Below are 20,550 nucleotides of genomic sequence, written 5' to 3' on the forward strand. Positions count from 1 at the left end.
AAAAAAAAATTGATGCGATCTAAGAAAATAAAGGTAAGGGCGCATGCTAGATCATAGTGGATATATAGTCACTGTCGTGCGTTCGATCCCCTTTAACGCGGCTCTTATCTCCGGTCTTCGAGGTTATGTACTTGTTTTCAACAAAACCAAACGATAAACTCTATTTTAGTCTTAAGCTGCTTATCTAAAAATCCTGGGCCACAAAAAAACATTTATTATCCGTGAAAAGATTTGCAGTTGAAACCAATTAAAACTTTATTGAGCTGATTAGCAAGAGTGAAACCTTCCTCATTAATATATAGGCTTTTTCTAAGTAATTTTTATTGAAGGGCAATATATATTTACTTAATTAGAATGCTTAATTAAAAGATCTATATATTTAAATTTATAATTATATTTCTTTGTTCATTTATATTTGGATTCTACTTAATTTTTTTATTTTGGTACTGCAATTCCGTTTAGACGCACGCACCCCAACCAATAGACAAGTTTAGTGGCTCTACTAAAATTTGTCGCTAACATTGTAAAAAAGGGGCGTTAGAATTTTAAAACTATTAATGAAAAATTATTCCGATGACAACTCGGATGTTACTTGTCCTGCGTGTTCAAAAAGATTGAAACTATCTCAAATAAATAGACATCTTGATCTTGGTTGTGGCACTTTGGCCCCCTCTGAACTATGCTCAACTAATAGCAAAACCCTAAGAGACTTTGCAAACAGAAAACAAATAAAAATAAAAGTTTACAACGAAAAAAGTTCATACAAGGTTGCTCAGAACTCCTTGCGGAATAATATTGTTAACAGTGGGTATGACTTGGACAAAATACCTGAGGCAATCAAAGGAAGTATTGCCGACAATGCTAATATTAACAATACTAATAATTTAGATAACTTCAAAAATGTCAATAACCTTAATTATGGTAAATACAGACCCTTAGCAGAGAAATGTAGACCTGTTACTATTGATAAAGTAGTAGGCCAAGAGAACTTGGTAAAGACTTTAACAAAGCTTGTAAGTTTAGAAAATTCTCAACTACCTTCCATAATTTTGTGGGGGCCTCCTGGTATTTTTATATAAATTTTGGTCATACTCTTCTATTACGCGCTATATTCATGGATTTAGGCGTCGGAAAGACAACTATAGCACGACTGCTTCCTAGAATTTGTATTAATATACCTCTTTTTCTTAATGAAATTTTATTTAAAAATTCGGTATGCATAGTTAATTACCATTTTTGGGCTTTTAATCCGATTGAAGAAGGAGTAAACGAAATCCGTAAAGGTTTATTAAAAGCTAAAAATTTAAAAAACCTTTCAAGAAGAAGTACCATCTTGTTTATTGATGAAATTCATAGGTTTGAAATTTTTACTGTTTACAAAACATTTCAAAAAAAAAAAAAACTAATAAGTTTCTTATTTTAAGATTTAACAAAGCTCAACAAGATTCTCTTTTGGCTTCTGTGGAATCGGTTTAGTCCCTAACATTAAGCTTTCTTTCAGTAAATCTTAATTCTTTAGGGAGAAATTATTTTAGTGGGAGCAACCACCGAGTGCCCGTCTTTCCGGTTTTTAAGTGTTTTTTGTTACAGTCGCTTTTCAGAGTCTAACTCATTTTTTATGCCAGAATAAACTCCGCTTTACTAAGCCGATGCCGAGTTTTTACCTTAGAAAAACTAAATAATGAAGAGTTAATATGTATAATAAAGCGAGCGGTACAGTTGGAGTCTGAAGGTGGCTTTTATATATAGTTCAAATTTTATTTATTTATCTGCTTTCCTGAACCACTTATTGCTTTAGATCTTGCTGACGGCTTACTCCCAATTCAAATTGATGACAAGGTCAATTTTTTTAAAATTAAGTACTTCTTGAACTGTAAGATTTGTTTATAAAACTTTTATGTGAATTTGAATTTCTTATATCAGTAAGGATTACAGTACTTTCATAACCTTTGTAGGCTTTAGAATTTATAGCCTTTCAGGGTGATGGCGATGCTCGGGCCTCCTTGAATATGCTGGAACTTGCAAAAACGCTCGTAGAAACGAAGACTTCGTTCGTTGATCCGTTTACTTTGTAAATTTTTTAGACTTTCATGATATAAATTTGATTTTTAAGAATTGAAAACCCAAAAATTATTACTATTGAACTCGTAAAAGAAGCCATTCAGAAAGCACATCTTCTCTATGATTCCCACGGCGAGGTTTTCTACTCTCTTCGCTTCAGTTTCTTTTTATAAAAAATATTTTTTATTTTTTAAAAAACTGAATATCTTAATAAAAGTAATTATTTTATGAGGAACACTACAATTGCATTTCTGCTTTGCACAAATCCGTGCGAGGCTCAGATGCCAACGCAAGTCTGTACTGGCTAGCAAGGTTTTTATTTATTTCTTAAGTATAATAATAATTTATTTTTAATTAATTATAATCAGGATGTTGGAAGCTGGCGAAGATCCGTTGTACATTGCAAGGAGGTTTTTGACTTTCTTAATAAATTAATTTGGTGCCTATTTTATTAATGTTTAAAGACTTTTACGAATGGCGACCGAAGATGTCGGTTTAGCTGATAATCAAGCGCTTGTGCTCGCCAGCAGCACTTATCAAGGTTTCGAATCTTATTTTTTTTTTAATTTTTAATTATTTTTTGAGTAAAACTAATTAATAAATTTTAAATTATTGAATTTTTTTAAATTGCTTTTACTTTTTAGCTGTGCAGATGGTGGGGATGCCCGAGTGCAAAGTTATGCTAGCGCACTGCGTTGTTTATCTTTCCAGAGCTCCAAAATCTGTGGAGGTGTATAAGGCATACGAGAAGGAAAGATTTTTATGGATCTATCTAAATGATTTTTTTTTATTTCTTTTTTTTTCAGGCGGCGGACTTTGTTAGAAACTGTCCATGCCCGCCCGTCCCACTGCACTTAAGAAATGCTCCTACCGAACTTCATAAAAGTATCGGCTGCAGTAAAGGTTTTGCGGTGGTTACATAATAGTTTTTGAAAGTTTGATGTTTTCTTTTTCTGCTCGTGAATTGTCAAGATTATCTGTACAATCCGGATTATCCAGAGGAACTGTGCAAATCACAAATATACTTACCCGAATCTTTGCAAAATATCAACTTTTTCGCTTGATGGTTCAATCGCAAAAATTATAATTAAACGCAATATTTTAATCAATAAATTTGTTGTCCGGGTTGGTTCATTTCTGGTAATATATTAATATTCACTTCCTCTAGTGGGTGGAGTGGTAATGGTAGTAGTTATTTTTTTAAAAATTTTAAGAAATGGTCGCAAACGTGCTAGGAATTATAATCAGTCGAATAAAAAAGTTAAAAAAATACATAAAAACGAAATACTAACTTTTAATTAAGAACAAAAAAACCATGAAAATTGACATGTGCGATGTCACGTGACACAAGCATGCGTTAATTGTAGCACATGGCATCAGTGACACATGATATAAATACACGCTATTTACTACAAATAAAATGGGTTGCAAAGTTTGCTCTCCAAAGACTCTTCACTATTTTTTATAAAGTCCGCAATTTGTTACAGTTAACAAGAAAAGTACGTCCTTTTGAAATATGTACTATAAATACAAAGTTTATTCCTGCGCGGGTGCTTTCGAGCGTTGCTGTGTTCTCCGCGTTAATGTTTCTATAAACACGGGATTATAACTTCTGCCCAGCACTCGGCACGTTAACAGCCCTGTTCCTGCGTTAAATTGTATAGAGATTATAATTCATAACTGGAAAGTACGATAGGGTTACTAAATATATAATGCGATACTGGTAAAAGGAAAAAAAATATTCATCTGTTTCTGCAAGGTGAAATGTATGTTTTTTTTTCTCCAAAACTCATTATCTTTATAGCTTTTTAAAAGTATACACTTTTTTAATTTAGTCAAAGACATTTTATTAGTATAATTATATAAAGTTTGTATATATATAGTTTTTAAACATAAGTCCGCTATTGAAAACCAGTTGTACACGTGTATATAAGAAAACACATAATTAGTTTGCATTTAGTAAGCGCTTTTATGAAGTTTATTGAGATATACGAAAAACCTCGAAACTTCAAATTTTCTGTAGATCTTTTTCTGAACTCGCCTACTCTTATTGCCGGCCGGCACCTGCGGACGACTGTGCAATCCAGCGCGGCATCTCCGCGCTTTTCCGTGCATCCGTCCCAACTGTTATGCCGTTTCAGCATTTTTTCTGAGTGAAGTTCACCGCCTGCTCCCTCGTCTTCGCTATTCGAACTTTTCTGCAGCAGCTTAATAGGGAGTTCTGCCTGCAGAGTCATCGTGGTGTTCGATTCGTGCAGCGCTGCAATACAGGTGGCAATAATAATAATATCTACAAACATTATAATTATAGTGCTTTACTTTTTTTTTAAGGGAAGTAGATTGTGAATTAGAATTACATTTACTAAAGTTTTGCGAGGAAGAAATAAGCGCAAAAGACAACCTGCAATTTTTCTTTCAAATCTTCGTTTACGAGAGTGTTTTGACTTCTTAGTATGCAAATAAGGCGTCAAATTAGCTTTAATTCGCTTCTGTTAATAGCATATTAATCTTTTTATATTACAAAATACCAATTTAAATTTAAATATAATTACTTCTAGATTGTCACTCTTAATTTCTGCATCGGCTCCTTTTCTTTATAAAGTATCAACGAAATTTACAAAGAATACGTATTTATAAAAAAACACTATGTGCTATGTGTATATATCATATGCGTATAGTAAAAGGTTATGATAAGATTAATAGAAGGCGGTTTTCTACTTTCTCTGCAGACAATTCTCCTTCGTATCTTCAGCCTAACAAAGGGAGGTGAAATTTAATAGTGCTCTCAAGATTGTTATATAATATTATTAGTTAACAGAAGTGGTAAAAACAATTTTATCAAGAATACTCACTTTATAAAAAATATAGGAATTTGTATATATAATATAAACATTTAAAATAAAAATTTACGTTTATGATTTTATTTTCATTCTTTATATTTTATAAAGTTAAATACTAAAATTATATTATCTTTCAAAAAAAAATTTTTTTAAAATGAACTTTGATAAAGAAAGCATAATTGATACAAACATTTTCGTTTGCATAATATAATACATACAAATTTTTATTCAATTGTTTTTTAAATAAAATTAATTTAAAGTTTTTTAGTTGCTCAAAAAAAAAACTTTGAAAAACGTAAAACTAAAACTTTTTGTATTTAAAATATTAAAGCAGTTAAGAAGAAATAAAGAAATTATTAAAAAATATTCAAGTTGCACAAAGACAAATACTTATAAAGAAATTAATACACATAAAAAAATAGTAGTGAAGGCAGCCTTTTCTTATAAATAAATTGGATCTTTTTAATCAAAAAGAACACTTATATTCTATAAAACAAGCTAAAAATGAAGTTCGACTACAGAAAAATTTAAATCCTTGAAATCTTTTATATTACATTATGAAATTTATATAATATATTTATAATTAAGTTTTAATTTCTTTACAATTATATAATTAATACTAATTCTTTTCCTTCCGATTTTATAAAAGTTTATTATTTAGTAAATTACTACTTTTTTATGCAGAGCAGAATAATAATAATTTCTTTTGTAAAAAGTATGTAATTTTAGATTTTTTTTAGTAAACTTAATTGAAAAAATTAAAAACAAAAAGGAGGTATATAAGGGGTTACTAAAAATTTGGTGAGATTTTTTATTTTCTAAACACTTAAAATAAAGCGAAAATTATATAAAGTTCGTAAAACAAGTCGCTATACCATAAATGAAGATCCTTTTATAATAATTTTTACTAAAAACATAAAAAGGCGATTTTACTTATTTAACTATTTAGATTGCTAACCAAAGTTAGTAAAGATTTCTTTGATAAAGTATAGACCAACTCCGGGAGATCTTCCAGGAGCCAACTTCTAAGCATTTCTTTTTTTTAAAAAAATTAATGACGCGTGTAAAAATTATAAATAAAATAAAAATTAAAAGAAAACTGCATTTAAAATGTTAAAAAGTATAAATTACAAACCTTTAAGCAAGTTGTATAAAAATTCCGATATGGTCGGTTCGTTATCAAAAGAAGTATTGACCTTAATTCCAAACAGTAATTTGTTTATAAAACATTTTAAATTTTAAAAGAAAAATCGAGTAACTTTCAATCCCACAAGAGGATCGTATTTAAAATTAAGCATGACGCCGCGCACATCATCAATTTCCAAAATTGCGATGCCTTTACAATGTAACAACCCAAAATAAAAATGTGAAAAGATCTTTTTTATAATATTACACAAAGAAAACATATAATAGTATAACATTAAATATGGCCTTACTAACTTTGAGTTTATCATTTAAAAAATTTAATTATAAAAACCAAAATTTAAAAACCGCTTCAAAACTTTAAAGCTTTTATTACATATTATATTAATAAAAATTAAGTTGATTTAAAAAAAACTACTGTTCTAAAAAAATTTTAATGCTTATGCAGATTTTAATATTATATTAGAATTATCATTGAAAGTTGATTTTAAAAAAACTATTATTGTTTAATATTTGTAGATTTTAAAGTATAAAGAGGTAAAAAAATTTTAATTAAAAAATCTAGAGAACTTAATATTCTTTTTAAAACTGTTCACTCGGCGAAGCAAAAGCAAGATTTTTATTCTTCTTGTTCATAGTGCAAAAGATCTTAAAAAATAAATGCTTTTACTTTGTACAAAGCAAAATAATTTACATTTACTTACGAGACGTTTTCTGCGTTATACATATATAAAGTTTAATTATATAAACAAATTTATTCTAATAAATTTAAATTGAATAAATAACGATATTAATTGTGGCGGAAAAACCTGATAAACGTATAAAGCTCAACTTAACTTTGACTGGCAAGATCTTTATAGACCGTTATTTTATTATTATTTGTTTTAAAAGAAAATAACAAGTCGGAGAAACCAAAGGCTTATTGGCAGCTAATATGCCCACTTTTCTTATACTTCGCGGTTTATTGTGTTCGGCTTTCACGGGATTTACTTGAACCTTTAATTGGTATAAAAAATTTACTGTATTTAAACCTTTTTTTACTAAAAAAATTATAAAATTGTTCTTTAGATAAATTTATTAAATATACTAACTTTTAAAGTTAGTTCTAAATGGAAATCACCATCATACTGTACTTTGAAAAGGCCCCTAAAGCGATTAATAGAAATTTCACATATTTCCAGTAATTCAAGGTAGGGCGGCTTGGTTAAATTGTTCAACGGTTCTTAAAAGATAGAATTTAAAAGACAAATAGAAATAGTACGATAACTCCAAAGTTAACGTCGCTAACGACAATTTCTCCTACAACGTTATCGGGCTTTTCACCGGAATTAATCGCTTCTGCTAAAGACAGTTTAGCTAAAGAGAGCGTTTCTTCCGAAAACTGAGGCCAGTTGAAGATGAAAGCCATTTAAATACTTCTACAAAGATTAACTTTAAAGGTTGCCCATAGCGCTAAAGAATTAATACAATAAATCCCCTTGCCCCTCAAGCTTTTGATCCACTACTCTCTTGTGAGGAGTAAAGAAGTATTGCTTACCACCAACAGATTAACTGGAGAAACGGTTTTAGCCATTTTTTAAACCAAGTAGAGATACCTGCCACTCAGAAACTAATGTCCGCTAACCAGGCAAGATTAGCAATATTAAATTAATTTATTTTTTACCTATAATGTTCTAATAATAATTAATTATTATTTTTAATTTAAAGGCAAAAAAAAGAAAGTAGAGTTAGCTTTTACTATTAAGTCGAAGTCAAAAGTTGCACAGTGAATGTACGTATAGTTTATAGAAGTTACTTATAATTACGGTTGATCTCAAACGCTAGACTTGTTTTATAAATATAATATTGGTGACTTCTTGAGCCTTTTTATGAGGTAGAGTATTCGTTTTAAGTGTTTAGATTTTGTTACAAACTTAACAGCTGTGTACATAGTAAGTTTTTTTAAACCCAAGAATAAATTGTTTTAGCCCCAGTCTTACAATCGACGGACGTTAACTGTACTAAAAAAAATTATAATATTTAGGTCTTTTTATAACTGTTATAAAAAAAAGTCAGGAAAATACTAACTCGCAGCAACAGTTTCTAACGGGGACACTGTTTTCTATTTAAAGTGAGCTTAAAATAAGAATCACTTAAAAAATAATTACTTGCTGGAAATAAAATTTATTACTCTAAGCAGCTGCCAACAAAATAAAGAAAAGGCTACTGCTTTACCAGACCCGACTAAGATAGAAAATTTTATTTAATAGTGCTTTCTTACCGTGGCAAGCTGCCTAGATGATCCTGCAGGCAGCGCCAAGAAACTCCATAGAATAATTAACGCCGAAGTAATTTACATTCAATAGAAGACAGCGGCTATAACGATTCTCAAGTTATTGAATGAGAAAATCTTGCAAAGTAACTTTTGCTGTTCGTTTTATGATAAGGCTAGACTTTGTAAGGGCCACGTAACTTTTTTGCGGTACAGTTTCTTTGTAAGTAGAACTTCATACTTTGAAGTTATTAAAAACTTTTATTATAGAAGGTTTACCAAAACTTTTTCTTATTTGATATGAATTATTAGTAATAAGTTGTAAAAACGTAACCAACATCAACTTTTAAAGCGCGTGTTAAGTCTTCGTAAAACGAATTGTAAATTAATTTGAGTTTACAAAACTTTTCTTATAATGATATTGGTAAAGAAGTAATAAATATTGAAGGGAAGGACATAAATAAGACTTTACCCGCAAATCTTAGATAAAAGTTGATCTCTAATCTAAATCTAAAACAAGAAACTATCAAAACTTTTATAAACGTTAAAATCTATCTAAGAATTAATCCAAAACTTTATTAAAGAGTATAACGACTGGCAGAAACGTTAACTTTCTGAAAGAGTTTTGGTCCAGTTGTAGGGATCCCAAAAGTTTTTAAATTCAGTAACCTTTACGAAGAGAGTAGACACTAATTTATAAAAACAAGAATTACAAGCCATTTCACTTTCGAATTCAGTTCGGCAAATGTTTGCGATGGCGGATGCCTCCACAAGTTCGGAGTCAAATCCAAGAGGCCACCGACTACTTCCTAAGCCCATAGTGAAGTGCATCAACATCAAATAAACCAATAGCATAAGTACATTTGCCAACCTTACCAAAAAATACTGAAAACTTTTTTTCAGTATCTATAACGCGAGCAAAGCCGCTGCCGGAGGCAAACTCCACGTGAAAGTAAGGGAATCCAGAAGGTATAGCGCTGCGAACGGGAAAGTTGGGAGATGTCTTAAGAAGCTTCCTGTGTTGGGCCCAGTCGGAGCCCGCCTCTTGCAGGGCTTTCTAAAGCATTCGAGGCCGTTAAGAGAATAACATGTAGGTAAGCATGCTACAGACAGAGCCAGACACACGCGTACGTAAACTTTTTGTAAAAGATTCAGACAAATCTTGCAATGCATATAGTTCAACCTGGAAATATATAGAAGCCTGCGAGCCGATTTCGTTGTTGGGCAACGGAATGACCTTTCGCAGATTATTATAAAAAGCTCCACTGAATGTTTGTAATCTAAAGATTTAGCACCTCGATAAATGCGTGTCGCTTGTATTTTAAGTTAATTGCTGTCTCAAAGAATATAGGAAGTTGCTCTTGACTGACAAATGCTTTCGTTATATACTTTTTCCAGATCTTCATAATTCAAATTCGAATTTTTTTTAGAAATCCGCTAAATGATACAATATGCAAAGTTTACCCTTAATTCATTTTGTGCGAGGGAATCCAGATCGCGCACAGCAGGCACGTGGTCCACCGGCACCAGAAGACAGTGGCCTTCAAAGTTTATATAGATTGCATATGGACACATCCACCTCCTGAAGCAAATATACCAGAAACAAGGCCCACGTGATTCGGGACGCACAAGTAAAAGTGTATTCCTAAAAAAATGAACACATGAATTATGATACGCGCTGCTGTTATGCGCACCAAAAGAAATAACGGAGTGGTGGGGAAAGTTTGAGCCGCAACAACAAAACTTGCATTTCCCATCAATAATTTTTTCTGTCTTTTTATAATCTTTCAAGTGAATTACAAAGACGTTCCTATTCAAAAATAATAAAGGAATGCGGCACACCTGATATTGCCCTCTTTAATAAGTGCTTCTTTTGCATGGAAATGAAGACATCGCTTTCAGGAGAATTATATATGTATGAATAGTAAATAATAGTAATCATAATAATTAATCAACCAATCGTAGGAATCATTGATATTTCCAACATTATACACTAGCTCTCCGTCGTAGTCGTAGCCATTCTTGATTCTTAGCAAGAGTAATACAGTAATAATAATAATAATAACTACTGGCTTTAACTTTTCTTGCTTGACCAAGTTAGAGAGAGATTCATTCTCAGCAGCATTAACCGAAGTAGTTGGTGGCTTGTATACAGATAATATATATTTATAATATATTCTTCTGTATAATACTAATAAATAAACACATTGCTATAGTATGATGCATTTAAATGGTTGTTTATTTTCTTCACTTCATCTATTTGTTGGCGTAGTTTGTTTACGGAGCTGGTATCCTGCTGCATTTCGGCTTTGATAAGCTTTTCATAATATGTAAAATATTAAAAAAGGCAATAATGCAGCGTGGACGACCAATACCAGCGCGTTCAACTGATTCAAGTTCAAGCTCGAAAAATTCAGATGTTTTTCCGAGTCTCGTGGACTTTCCGATGCAATTTCTTATGAAGGCAATAAATAGAATATATAGAAGCACAAAGACGTAAAAAAGTTAAGTATATTACCGGTATTGTGACTCTGTAGACTGCTTATATCAGGCGGAGACTTGTTGTTAATAGCAGTAATAATAGTAATAATAATATTACTATTAAGAGTACGTCAAGTTTTTGGTTGTTCTCGTTCAACGAATTCATAAGACGGTCAGTGATGCTAATAGTAAAAGTACAAACCGAAAATTACAAAAAACATAAATATTAATAAATTAATTTCTAGGTTATATAAAATATTAGTAATAGCTTTGCAATCTGTAAATAACTAAAGTGTAGACTATTTAAGTATATTAATAAGAATAAATACAAAATAATGGTTTTTTGTTGAATAGTAAGAATAACATATATTAAAAGTTGTTTAAATAATGAACGTGCGAAACTAATAAAGGAAAATGAATTATAAAATGAAAAAAAATAATTTATAGTAAACGTTCAGATAATACAAAATGAAAAGAGAATGTGCAATAACGTTTTTAAAGAGAAATTGTAGAAAATTTTAATAAAAAAAAAACTAAAATTAAAAATTAAAAAAAATTAAAAAAGGTCAATAGCTCATATGTAAAAAAACTGCCAAAAAAATTTTAATAAAACAAAAATAAAAAAAAAGATAATAAAATTTAATATATTTAATAACGAAGTAAACTATTAAAATAAAACAATTTTTTTCGAAACATAATAACTCTAAACAATTTATAAAATAATTTTAAAGAGAAAGGCATGAAGTTATCTAATTTAGAGCAACGGACAGCGAGAAAATCATATACATAAGTAAAATTATTATAAACAGTTGTTAAATACTTGAAACGATCAGGTTCAAAAGTTGAATTAATAGATGGTTCCTCTGTATACAAATAAAATTATATAATAATAATAAAATTACCAGAATACTTACAAAAGAAGAAAGAAATATACCTTTAATAAGTTAGTATTATATAAGTTAAAAAAAAATAAACACTCGTAATGCGGCATAAAAATAAAAAATATATTATTTAATAACAATAAAATAATAGATAGAAGTGAGAGCTAATTTAGTCTATAATGGTATGACAAAAGTGTCATAAGTAAAAAAGTTTAACGTACAGTAAGCTACGGAAAATGTTAAAAAGTAAAAAAAAACGGGAAAAATAATTTGTACTTTCTTGCAAATACCTTCAGCTGAAGCACCTCCGAAAGTGTAGTGTTCAATTGTTTGAGGCCCAAACTAAAATAATATGTACCTTCACACATTAAATGTTTAATATGGTAAAGCATAAACTTCTTCTGGATTTCTATTGCTGGTGAAAGGGAGGCAACCCCGTCTTGGAGGTGGCATACTGTCAAGCATCCATTCTTGTCTTTCTTTAACCAAAGGTAGTTGCCTTACCTAAATAATTATAGTAAACTGATATCCCAGAACTTAAAATAGATTTTTTTTTTACTTCGCCTTCAGCCTCTGTGTCAAAGTTACTGTTAGATAATTCAAAGGTATCTCGTTTAGAAGAAACTTCTTGATGTTCCAAGGGTTTCTTACGCTTCTCTTTCTCTTTTTTTCTCTTTTTGCTCTTTACGGGTTTTTTCTTACTTTTAGATACCTTTTTATCGCTTAAATCGATTCTTGGCTTCTTATTAGTTTCTGGAGTTAAGCTTTCACCCGAACTTGATTTAAAAGATAAGCGTTTCAAAACCGGAGAATTAACAGTTCTTTCCTAAATCAAATAGTAAATTTCAGCTTTTTCCATAGAAAAATATAAATAATACAACCAAAAAAAAAGGGGGTTAAGATATATAGTTAATAAACTTCTATATAAGTCTAAAAATAAGTAGTTTCAAATAAAATTTCCTACCTGCTATCAAGATCATAAATACTTTAATATTTCCTAATATAAATGTGTTTTAAATGATAAACTTTAATTCATATGGCAAGAATAATGTTATATTGTTACTTGAAACTAAAGTTTACGAGGCTACAACTTCAAGCTCGAAAGGTGCAGTAGAGTATAATTAAAACTTGATAAACTTATACTATTCACAATTGTAACAACCATTACTAGTTGTATATCCCCGTTGAGTATTATAAGTTAATACCATAGTCACAACAGCCCCTTACTTGTGAAGTCTTCACCCTTGTAAACCGAATGTATTTATTTATTTATAAATTTTTTTTAACTCGACCGAGTTCACGACTTGGAAACCTTGAACTTTCAAAAAGGTTCTTGGCCGTCTTCTCGTCCAACTAATATAGCACCTTAGAATTTTTTTTTACTGGTTAAATTAAATCCTCAAACCCTAGCTTTCAACCGCCATGCTAAAAGTGCTCCGACCCACAACTTATTTAATATAAATGCCAGTTCCTGGTGGTCGATCGAGTCAAAAACTTCGAATACTCAAGCTCCCAGTCAGGAGTGATCGTAGATTACAAAGTAGCTTTAAACCGAAAAGGTGTCATTATTTTCTTGCCATTAACAAACAAAAACTAGCGCTAACGCGCGTCACGTGGGCGGCGGATAACCCGCCCCCTCCATAACCCGAACATAAATTCACGCAACAACAGGCGATCAGTGCAGTCTACTTCAAAAAAAAAAAAAAGTGCCATTTTAATAAAAACATAATTATAACAAACTAAATAATGAACCAATATACGCTACAAAAGAACATGATCGCAATCATGAAATTATACTCCAATAGTAAAATTTGGACACAATTTTTGGCCTAAACTTTGTTTTAATTGTAGAAATAAATAGTAAGCTGCATAAGAGGTTCCATGCTAAAAAAGCGAGCGACTGACTTTTTTCAGTGTTTAATAACCCGCACATCCTTCAATGTGAGGGGAAGATAATCTAAGTAGTTAAGTTATCTCTAACCTCAAATGAAGGTTATTAAAAAAAAAAAAAAGAGAAGAAATGGAGAGTTTCCCTGCCCTAAGGTGGCCTTTACAGATCTTCAACACCCTTGGCAGAAACGTGCCAAAACTGGGCATGAGACGCCTGCGCTACCCCCGCCAATCCTCGACATAGACGTAATATTCGTCCTCAATACTATGCTAAACAGTCTTCAATTAGTTTATTAACAATCTGCATAGCATTTTAAGTTAAGAAAAAAAAGGCATTTTATTTTTCTCCTTTTTTTTTGTAGATGCTGAAAAACTCAATTCATAGGGCCGGTTGGTTTAATATTACAGCGAAAATTAAGATTTGGGTCAAAACCTAGTATTTCTTTCGTTTTTTAATAACCATAACTATTTAAAAACCTTGTTTCTAACCTTAAATTATACTAACTATTTTTAGTGTTATATCATGTACACCATATACTACAAACTATTTTCATCAAAGACAGAATAAGTTAATGCCAATGTAACCGAATTTTTTGCTCGCTAATTTTACGTTCTGCTTAACAATTTCTTTATAATTTATACTGAAGCTTTCCAAAGCAGGGGCTATAAGATGTAGTAAAGAGAACTCTTGGTTCAGTATTTTTATAATATTATAGTTTTTTGTTTGACGTTACTAAACTCATGATTCTAGCCTCAACCAAAAAAAGGTTGCTCCGCGCCTGTAATTTTACACAGATTTCTTAACTTAACCAAACGCAGTGAACAATCCAGCGATCAACACATATCTATAATATATCCCATCTGATGTATTAAACAACTGTTTAATCTTTGGCAAGAATAAAATTATGCATTTTCAAGTTTTTATCTAATATTTTCTGCAGTAACTTAAACACTTATTATAAAAGTTTAATCTTCACAAACTGCTTATATTACTTTGGCTAAGAAAGTACTTAAAAAAAAACATATGTTTCGACTTAAAAATTTGCAAAAAAGGAGCTTTAAATAAAATGTTTGTAGAGTTTTAATAATCTAACATATAAAAATTAAAGTATAGTCATTACGAATTCCTAAAGAACTGCTTAATTTATCTTTATTAAAATTCTATATACTTCCATTTATCATTTATCCCTGCAGTTTTATTTCTAATATAATGTTCGATTATGTAGCTTTTATTTTACGGAGTTATTAGAATATATATAGTGCGAGAAATTCTAGCTCTTTTTATAAGGGTACAGCAAAAAGAATTTACCCTAAATTTTTTTACTTTAACTATTAGTGAAAATATCACCTTCGTAACATAAAATTAAGATAATTATATAAAAATTTGCTATTACTATTTAGCGGGGGTACACAGTCAGCTTAATAACCTTAATAACTTGGCTATCCATAAATTTTTAAATAAAAAAGAAATTCTAAACTACCTATACAGATGTGATCTCTTTTAAACAAAATATCGTTTTTACAAAAATATTAGTTTATTTTGATTAGCCAGGGCGAGAATAATCTTACTACTATATAGATTAACCGTTATGATTGCAACTACAAGTGTTTCTTTAAGTTTGGTTAAATCTTTTCCAATCTCTTATATAAATTTTTTATACATTTTTAAATTTATACAATTCGTGAATATCAAACCATTAATATTAAAAAGCTAAAACTTTAACACGAAAAGATAATCATTTCTTTTTTATCGTGCTTTATATATAATCTAAATATGATAAAATAGTTAGTAGCAGGTATTTATAGACGCCTCTTCCGGTAAAAACACATATTCTTTCTTAGCGTTCACGTCTTTGAGATGCGTTTATATGTATTCTTTGCTGCTTCAGCTCTACTGTCTTTGGGCTCATTAAAACAACAATTCAATTCACCCGATGACTTACTAGCTGAGCTAAATTTTATTACCAAAGCTGAGAGTAGTTGTAATCAAGCTTACAAAATAACTTTTAACTCTACAGTCAACAATGATGTCGACATCGACGCCGTCCGACGAAACTGTCCCGATGTTAAATCTTCTTGCTGTAGTAGTCAACAAGTAAAAGATCTTGAAAGCTACTCAAACTTTGCAAAGAAAACTTACCAGCATATACTAAAGTCGGACAATTTTTTTATGGACAGTATGTACCAAAGTTGCCTTGAGAGCATGGTTAGTTTGGTAGATGAGCTTATTTGCTTTACCTGTGACAACGATAAACAAATGAACAATGAAAGTATGAAAAACTGTCTAAATATAAGCCCAAATATAATGAAGGAAAACCTCCCAAAACTTCTTAACCTTCTTATGAGTTCTAAAGACTTTTTGAAACATAAAGAGAAATTTCCATTAATTTCAAAAGTATTTAGTTTTTTTAACGTAAGTAATAATTAATAAAAAACCGTTTATCTTTATAAGTTGCATTACGATTAACATTAATTAGACATTAATAGGATATATATCTCAAGCAATGCTAAGTTCATAATAGCTCGTAACGGTTTTATGGGGCTAACAAGCGTTAAAGTTTACGATACAGAAAGACTAACAACACAAACTAATGAATGTAGCAAAACTATTTAACCAAAGGACATTAAGAATTAAGGGTAAAAGTGGTTCAGAACTTACTAGTAAACTTAATTACTAGGATTTAGTAGAAGAAATAAATACCAGAACCAAAATGGAAACATGGACAACCCAACAAAACCTCACTCTAAGACACATTAAGGGTGGTCCTAGCAAGCGGATCCCTTTAACTTGAAATTGTTTAACCTGTATGTAATACCGTCAAACACCAGCTGAAAATTTAATGGGTTTTGATTTATCCCGTAAAGATGTTACGTACACTGAAAAAACTATCTGCGTTCTGTCATATATTCATGTAAAGACCAGATCTAGCACTTAATATTAAAAAATGCTTGAAAACTAACAATTGGAAAGTGCATTCCTTCACTTCTCAGCGGTGCAGGTTTAACGTCTGCCTCGTTGTTAGTAAGCGGGCTTATGTTATAAACCCTAATTAGAGAGTTTAACAAGTTAAATACGTTACCTAATTATATTGGGCCTGAGAGTGGTCGTTTGTAGCTCAGCGTTTAGAAGCATTGACCGCACCCTCCAAGAAAACTCTCTCAATAGGTCTTTGATGGTTGCGTATTTAACCTCCCCTCCTAAATTTTCATAGAGATAACGATACTTTCTTTTCACCATTTAAATAAAAGCCTCTTTCAATAATTTCATAAACCTTTATTATATTATAATTTTTTTACAAGGATTCTGGCTTTACTTATTTATCATTATGTTCATATGATAATATTAAAAAATTACTAATTGTATGTAGCTTATACAGCTTTTATGCTCCCGGGCTTATCCATGCAGTTATAATTCGTGATGCCCTTTATATTTTTAACGTTTTTAGACCTTTTGAAGCGTAATAATTGAGAATGGTTATTCGTTTGGTCATTAAATTGTTCCATGCTAAATAAGTGTAATAATTAAGGTTTGGTTAACAACGAATCTATTGATTACTCATTAATTTATTTTTGTTTCATAAATTCCTTAGCTTTGCATTCTGGTAGCTTTATTATCACTTTCTGTCAATTATCACTGTATCATCCATTTTAGAAGAACCACGTCATTTTAGGCTTATTATTGTTTGCATTCTAACTCTTCTAAAAAAAAATTTTTTTTTATTTAATATTTTAAAAAAGGATACTATAAGCGCTATTTTAAAAGTAGAAAAAAAATATTACGGTGGTTTTTAAATCGCAATAGAAAGATTAGAGGGGGACACGTAACCTAGGAAGCAATGTGATCGCGCACCAGTAAAAGGATTTAAAGGTATAAGAACCAAGAATAGTTACCACCTAACCGAATCTTTAGATTTTTAGTCATTAAATAATTTTCGTTCTCTAATTCTTTTGCATTATTTTTTAAATCGTAAGGGATTTTAATATCTAAAAAATTGTAATTTTAGAAAGCTATAATTACGCTCAACCATTTAATAAGAGCTTCTAGCAATAAGTGTTATTAAACATGGTTGTGTTAAAGGCTCTCTGAGATTTACAAAGTAAACTTTTCTGGTTAAAAAAAAAAATGTTACCATAGAACCTTATAATATCAGGTTTTTTAAACATTTTCAATCTATTATACAGCGTTTAACCCCACCTACATATAGCAGCTATACAGGAAACTAAGTTGTAGTCAACTTAAGAATACGGAGCTCTGAGCTTGTATGGAGGACATTAAATCCTTCTTTCTTGTAAATAAGCGTAGTGCGGTTAAAGTGCAGCTTTTTTTTAAATAGTTAAGTAAACACCTATTAAGAAAAACTTACAAACAAATTTACGTTCACCTTTCTATCCTCATGCGCTCAAGGACGCATTTCCTTTGTATATGCACTAAGAGACATCATTTGGTAAGCTCTGCCGAATATTGTTAAACGGTGAAGGGGGGGCTGTTACGAAATAATTCCTGTAAGTACTTACATGTCAAATATTTAAAACTAACGCATCAAAGTTGTAAAACACTTCCTTGCTCTCTTGACTTTGGGTACAACAAAGAAAGGTGTTTTCTAGCAAAACGCCCCATGGTTATTAAAAACTACAATAAACCATATTATCTGTAACACGCGGTTTATTCCATACACTCCGAGTTCCATGTATTTTTTTTCCCTACATTTTTGTTCTATTAATATTCTTATACTAACATAAAAGGGGTTTAAAATGTTTTAAAGGTCATAGTTATATATTATGGTCTTGAACGATAGCACTTCTGTAAATTTTTTTTTATTAGTATAAAAATGTAGACATAGTTCAGTAACTATTACTAAGTCTAAGTGAACCGAACAAAACTTGACTCGTTTCCCAGTTAGTCCTCAAACTGTTTTAACACTGTGAATTTAATACACCAACAATGCTAATTTTTTAATCAAATCTCCTCTTTTAACTCTCTATAGAGCTGAAGGTTACGCTTTATATTAGTCACAAAGGGGGCCAACGGAAGAACCTAAGTGGTATTACAATGAACATAAGGGGTGGAGCGCAATAAGATAGCTGGAGGCGCGCCTGATTCAGTGTTTCAAACAAAGGAAGCGTAAACTGTTCAATAAATTGAGCTTGTGAGATTCCTTTATCGACAGCGTGCCTGTCCATGCAGGGCGTGACTGGTAGGCCCAAATGGCTCTCTTGATCTCCCTAAATAACAACACCGTCTGGACTATACAGTACTGTTCATCACAAATGAAACTACCTGCATAAAAAATTCTGTTAACAAACAATCGGCCCATTGGTTTGACACTGGAAAGGGCCGCGCCTCATTGGATATATCGCAGGCTTTGATAAGCGCAGTTCGAAGCTTTTAACGAAGCAGAATAACGCCATCCAATAAAGGGAAGAGGAGATGGCAATAAACAAAAGAACCTTCCTCCGGTGTTCTTTATTCTTCCGATCAAAAGAACCGACAATCTCCTTTAACGACTTATAATATTCCATATGACTTCAAAAAAATAGTAAAAGAATATGATGCTAAATTTGCCATTAAAAGCAATACAAGGCCATATCAGTGGCAAGAATAAGAAGTTCAATCTCGCAAAGGATTTCCTTCTTTTCTTTTGCTTGGAAGTTTTTTAATAGTTGCATCTGCTTCTTTGTAGTTATAAATTTACTTATTAATTAGTCTTGTGCACTACTTTTTCAAGGAGTCTTTTAGTCAAGCACGTGTGGTGTTTTTCTAATATGGAAATCCCCCCTTGTTCCTTGAAGAGCGGAGTATTTGCGGCAATCTAGTATACAAAGATATCGTAATTATTATCATATAAAAGAAAAAAGTGTATAATGGAGTAAAGAACACTTCAGTATGTTACGCAATTGGTACAAAAAAAGTAAAGTAAACGCTATAAAAGCAGATATGATTTTCAGATTATGCAGTAGTTAGGTATAATTAGCAAAAAATAAAATCGTTAGAAACCAGCACTTTACGAATTATCACTAAACAAAACAATCTATATTATTTTCTAATTTTATTTAACCTGAAACTTATTGTTTGTGCCTGGATGGTCTAGATCATGGCAGAAGGCAGAAATTAGAAGGACAAATACCTCTTTAGTAGTAAACCAGTCCACCTTAGAAATAATAGCAAACATCTAAAACAAAAAAAAAATTAATATTATAGAACGGAATAGTAATATTATCTATAGTATTTCAAATAAACGAACTGTACCATTTGTGTCACGCAGAAAGCATGGTTGAAATTGTGGTAAGGATTCCAGTTATAATCTCAAGTAATAAAAATAATTATAAAAGTTACAATAATTTATTCTATAAATCACTTCTGTAAACCTCCCCAAGAAATTCTTTAAAAGTTTTAGAGTCTAAACCGCAAAAGGTAACTAACTTGTAGTATACAAACATTTTTTCTACCAAGTTTAAAAGCACCTGTTAAAAATTTATTTAATCGAGAAAGCTGAAAGAATAGCAAAATAAACTGTCTAAAAAAAAAATTAGTGCCCACGGATCCGAATGTGACCAAAAATCGAAATTAGGGGACTTTAGATGTTCAACAGAAATCTCGCGAGAATATTTCCGCAATAAATACTTTTTAATAACCTGCGTAAATTATATAGAAAAAGTCATAATAAACAAAGATCAAATAGATAACTTTTTGCCTGTAGACCTATATTAAAAAAAAAATTATAATGAAAAAGGTTAAATTCCTTTATACCTTTTCATCCTTTTTTTTGTTCATTATAGTTCAATATATTTGTAACATTTGTACCACGGAAAAATCATGAATAGAAAGAAATTAATTAAAACTAGTAAAAGGCATTCCCAATATTTGCTTTTGATCCAACGACTAAACTGAGATCATGAATCGGTAGACTTTAGTAAATAATTAAAAACCAGATTTACACATCAAATCTTAGGAATAGGTATAGAACAAGTAAAGAAGTGGGAGGACAAAACATATAAAGTCTGG

The 20,550-nt window shown here is 30.7% G+C and overlaps 4 protein-coding genes across 11 annotated transcripts; 1 reads left to right on the forward strand and 3 right to left on the reverse strand.

Annotated features, from left to right (window-relative positions):
- The first annotated feature begins 136 nt into the window (after positions 1 to 136).
- On the forward strand, positions 137 to 3,125 carry LOC135119526 (ATPase WRNIP1-like). Its single transcript, XM_064043940.1, has 17 exons — positions 137 to 313; positions 463 to 921; positions 976 to 1,065; positions 1,125 to 1,166; positions 1,224 to 1,356; positions 1,425 to 1,470; positions 1,520 to 1,566; positions 1,626 to 1,732; positions 1,799 to 1,839; positions 1,956 to 2,050; positions 2,114 to 2,198; positions 2,294 to 2,373; positions 2,430 to 2,471; positions 2,526 to 2,602; positions 2,706 to 2,810; positions 2,866 to 2,964; positions 3,034 to 3,125. The coding sequence occupies exons 2-17, from the start codon at positions 558 to 560 to the stop codon at positions 3,123 to 3,125; spliced, it is 1,545 nt and encodes a 514-aa protein (XP_063900010.1). The 5' UTR covers positions 137 to 313; positions 463 to 557.
- LOC135119527 (uncharacterized) lies at positions 3,085 to 7,582 on the reverse strand. 5 transcript variants are annotated; one of them, XM_064043943.1, is made up of 14 exons: positions 7,512 to 7,582; positions 7,306 to 7,462; positions 7,136 to 7,243; positions 6,957 to 7,040; positions 6,854 to 6,896; positions 6,161 to 6,237; positions 6,037 to 6,097; positions 5,860 to 5,936; positions 4,780 to 4,814; positions 4,614 to 4,653; positions 4,463 to 4,550; positions 4,061 to 4,321; positions 3,593 to 3,707; positions 3,085 to 3,292 (listed from the first exon to the last, which is right to left on the reverse strand). In XM_064043943.1, exons 2-13 carry the CDS (start codon positions 7,450 to 7,452, stop codon positions 3,598 to 3,600), a joined length of 1,131 nt encoding a protein of 376 aa, XP_063900013.1. In that variant the 5' UTR covers positions 7,453 to 7,462; positions 7,512 to 7,582; the 3' UTR covers positions 3,085 to 3,292; positions 3,593 to 3,597. The 5 variants fall into 5 exon arrangements, with proteins under 5 accessions (XP_063900013.1, XP_063900014.1, XP_063900012.1 ...); XM_064043944.1 differs by having other exon boundaries at positions 3,152 to 3,225; XM_064043942.1 differs by having other exon boundaries at positions 3,167 to 3,292; positions 7,306 to 7,459; positions 7,512 to 7,528.
- A 1,309-nt stretch (positions 7,583 to 8,891) lies between these two features.
- On the reverse strand, positions 8,892 to 12,952 carry LOC135119522 (CWF19-like protein 2). Of its 3 annotated transcripts, none has more exons than XM_064043932.1 (20): positions 12,863 to 12,952; positions 12,217 to 12,483; positions 12,054 to 12,161; positions 11,948 to 11,999; positions 11,597 to 11,639; positions 10,907 to 10,958; positions 10,814 to 10,853; positions 10,671 to 10,750; positions 10,502 to 10,612; positions 10,375 to 10,439; positions 10,252 to 10,323; positions 10,138 to 10,190; positions 9,990 to 10,079; positions 9,893 to 9,940; positions 9,760 to 9,836; positions 9,591 to 9,695; positions 9,479 to 9,532; positions 9,172 to 9,352; positions 9,021 to 9,104; positions 8,892 to 8,964 (listed from the first exon to the last, which is right to left on the reverse strand). In XM_064043932.1, the coding sequence occupies exons 1-20, from the start codon at positions 12,863 to 12,865 to the stop codon at positions 8,957 to 8,959; spliced, it is 1,593 nt and encodes a 530-aa protein (XP_063900002.1). In that variant the 5' UTR covers positions 12,866 to 12,952; the 3' UTR covers positions 8,892 to 8,956. The 3 variants fall into 3 exon arrangements, with proteins under 3 accessions (XP_063900002.1, XP_063900001.1, XP_063900003.1); XM_064043931.1 differs by having other exon boundaries at positions 9,167 to 9,352; XM_064043933.1 differs by lacking the exon at positions 8,892 to 8,964 and having other exon boundaries at positions 9,059 to 9,100; positions 9,167 to 9,352.
- Positions 12,953 to 18,384: 5,432 nt separating this feature from the next.
- Positions 18,385 to 20,453, reverse strand: LOC135119516 (high affinity cGMP-specific 3',5'-cyclic phosphodiesterase 9A-like). 2 transcript variants are annotated; one of them, XM_064043923.1, is made up of 11 exons: positions 20,296 to 20,453; positions 20,082 to 20,180; positions 19,904 to 20,009; positions 19,795 to 19,850; positions 19,604 to 19,717; positions 19,265 to 19,357; positions 19,126 to 19,217; positions 18,996 to 19,071; positions 18,826 to 18,930; positions 18,642 to 18,770; positions 18,385 to 18,582 (listed from the first exon to the last, which is right to left on the reverse strand). In XM_064043923.1, the coding sequence occupies exons 1-11, from the start codon at positions 20,317 to 20,319 to the stop codon at positions 18,505 to 18,507; spliced, it is 972 nt and encodes a 323-aa protein (XP_063899993.1). In that variant the 5' UTR covers positions 20,320 to 20,453; the 3' UTR covers positions 18,385 to 18,504. The 2 variants fall into 2 exon arrangements, with proteins under 2 accessions (XP_063899993.1, XP_063899994.1); XM_064043924.1 differs by having other exon boundaries at positions 18,386 to 18,582; positions 19,126 to 19,214.
- Positions 20,454 to 20,550: the final 97 nt, after the last annotated feature.

This window comes from Zophobas morio, unplaced genomic scaffold (genome assembly GCF_036711695.1).
Source record: "Zophobas morio isolate AGI-343-1 ecotype UQ-CSIRO unplaced genomic scaffold, CSIRO_AGI_Zmor_V1 ptg000269l, whole genome shotgun sequence".
In the NCBI taxonomy this organism is placed as follows: Eukaryota; Metazoa; Arthropoda; class Insecta; order Coleoptera; family Tenebrionidae; genus Zophobas; species Zophobas morio.

Bases quoted from the DNA above. Each gene is read 5' to 3' on its own strand.
- LOC135119526 (XM_064043940.1), top strand. From the start codon at position 558: ATGAAAAATTATTCCGATGACAACTCGGATGTTACTTGTCCTGCGTGT. The intron at 1,471-1,519 runs GTTTAGTCCCTA...TTAATTCTTTAG, and splicing joins TTTTGGCTTCTGTGGAATCG to GGAGAAATTATTTTAGTGGG. The intron at 1,733-1,798 runs GTGGCTTTTATA...TTATTGCTTTAG, and splicing joins GGTACAGTTGGAGTCTGAAG to ATCTTGCTGACGGCTTACTC.
- LOC135119527 (XM_064043943.1), bottom strand. From the start codon at position 7,452: ATGGCTTTCATCTTCAACTGGCCTCAGTTTTCGGAAGAAACGCTCTCT. The intron at 6,238-6,853 runs GTTTTTCCGCCA...TACATTGTAAAG, and splicing joins GAGCTTTATACGTTTATCAG to GCATCGCAATTTTGGAAATT. The intron at 4,551-4,613 runs GTAATTATATTT...TGCTATTAACAG, and splicing joins TTAAGAGTGACAATCTAGAA to AAGCGAATTAAAGCTAATTT.
- LOC135119522 (XM_064043931.1), bottom strand. The intron at 10,751-10,813 runs GTAATATACTTA...TGCCTTCATAAG, and splicing joins TCTACAGAGTCACAATACCG to AAATTGCATCGGAAAGTCCA. The intron at 9,941-9,989 runs GTGCGCATAACA...TCATTTTTTTAG, and splicing joins CCACTCCGTTATTTCTTTTG to GAATACACTTTTACTTGTGC.
- LOC135119516 (XM_064043923.1), bottom strand. From the start codon at position 20,319: ATGAACAAAAAAAAGGATGAAAAG. The intron at 20,181-20,295 runs GTATAAAGGAAT...TAATTTACGCAG, and splicing joins ACAAAAAAAAGGATGAAAAG to GTTATTAAAAAGTATTTATT. The intron at 18,771-18,825 runs GTAGTTTCATTT...GTTGTTATTTAG, and splicing joins TAACAGAATTTTTTATGCAG to GGAGATCAAGAGAGCCATTT.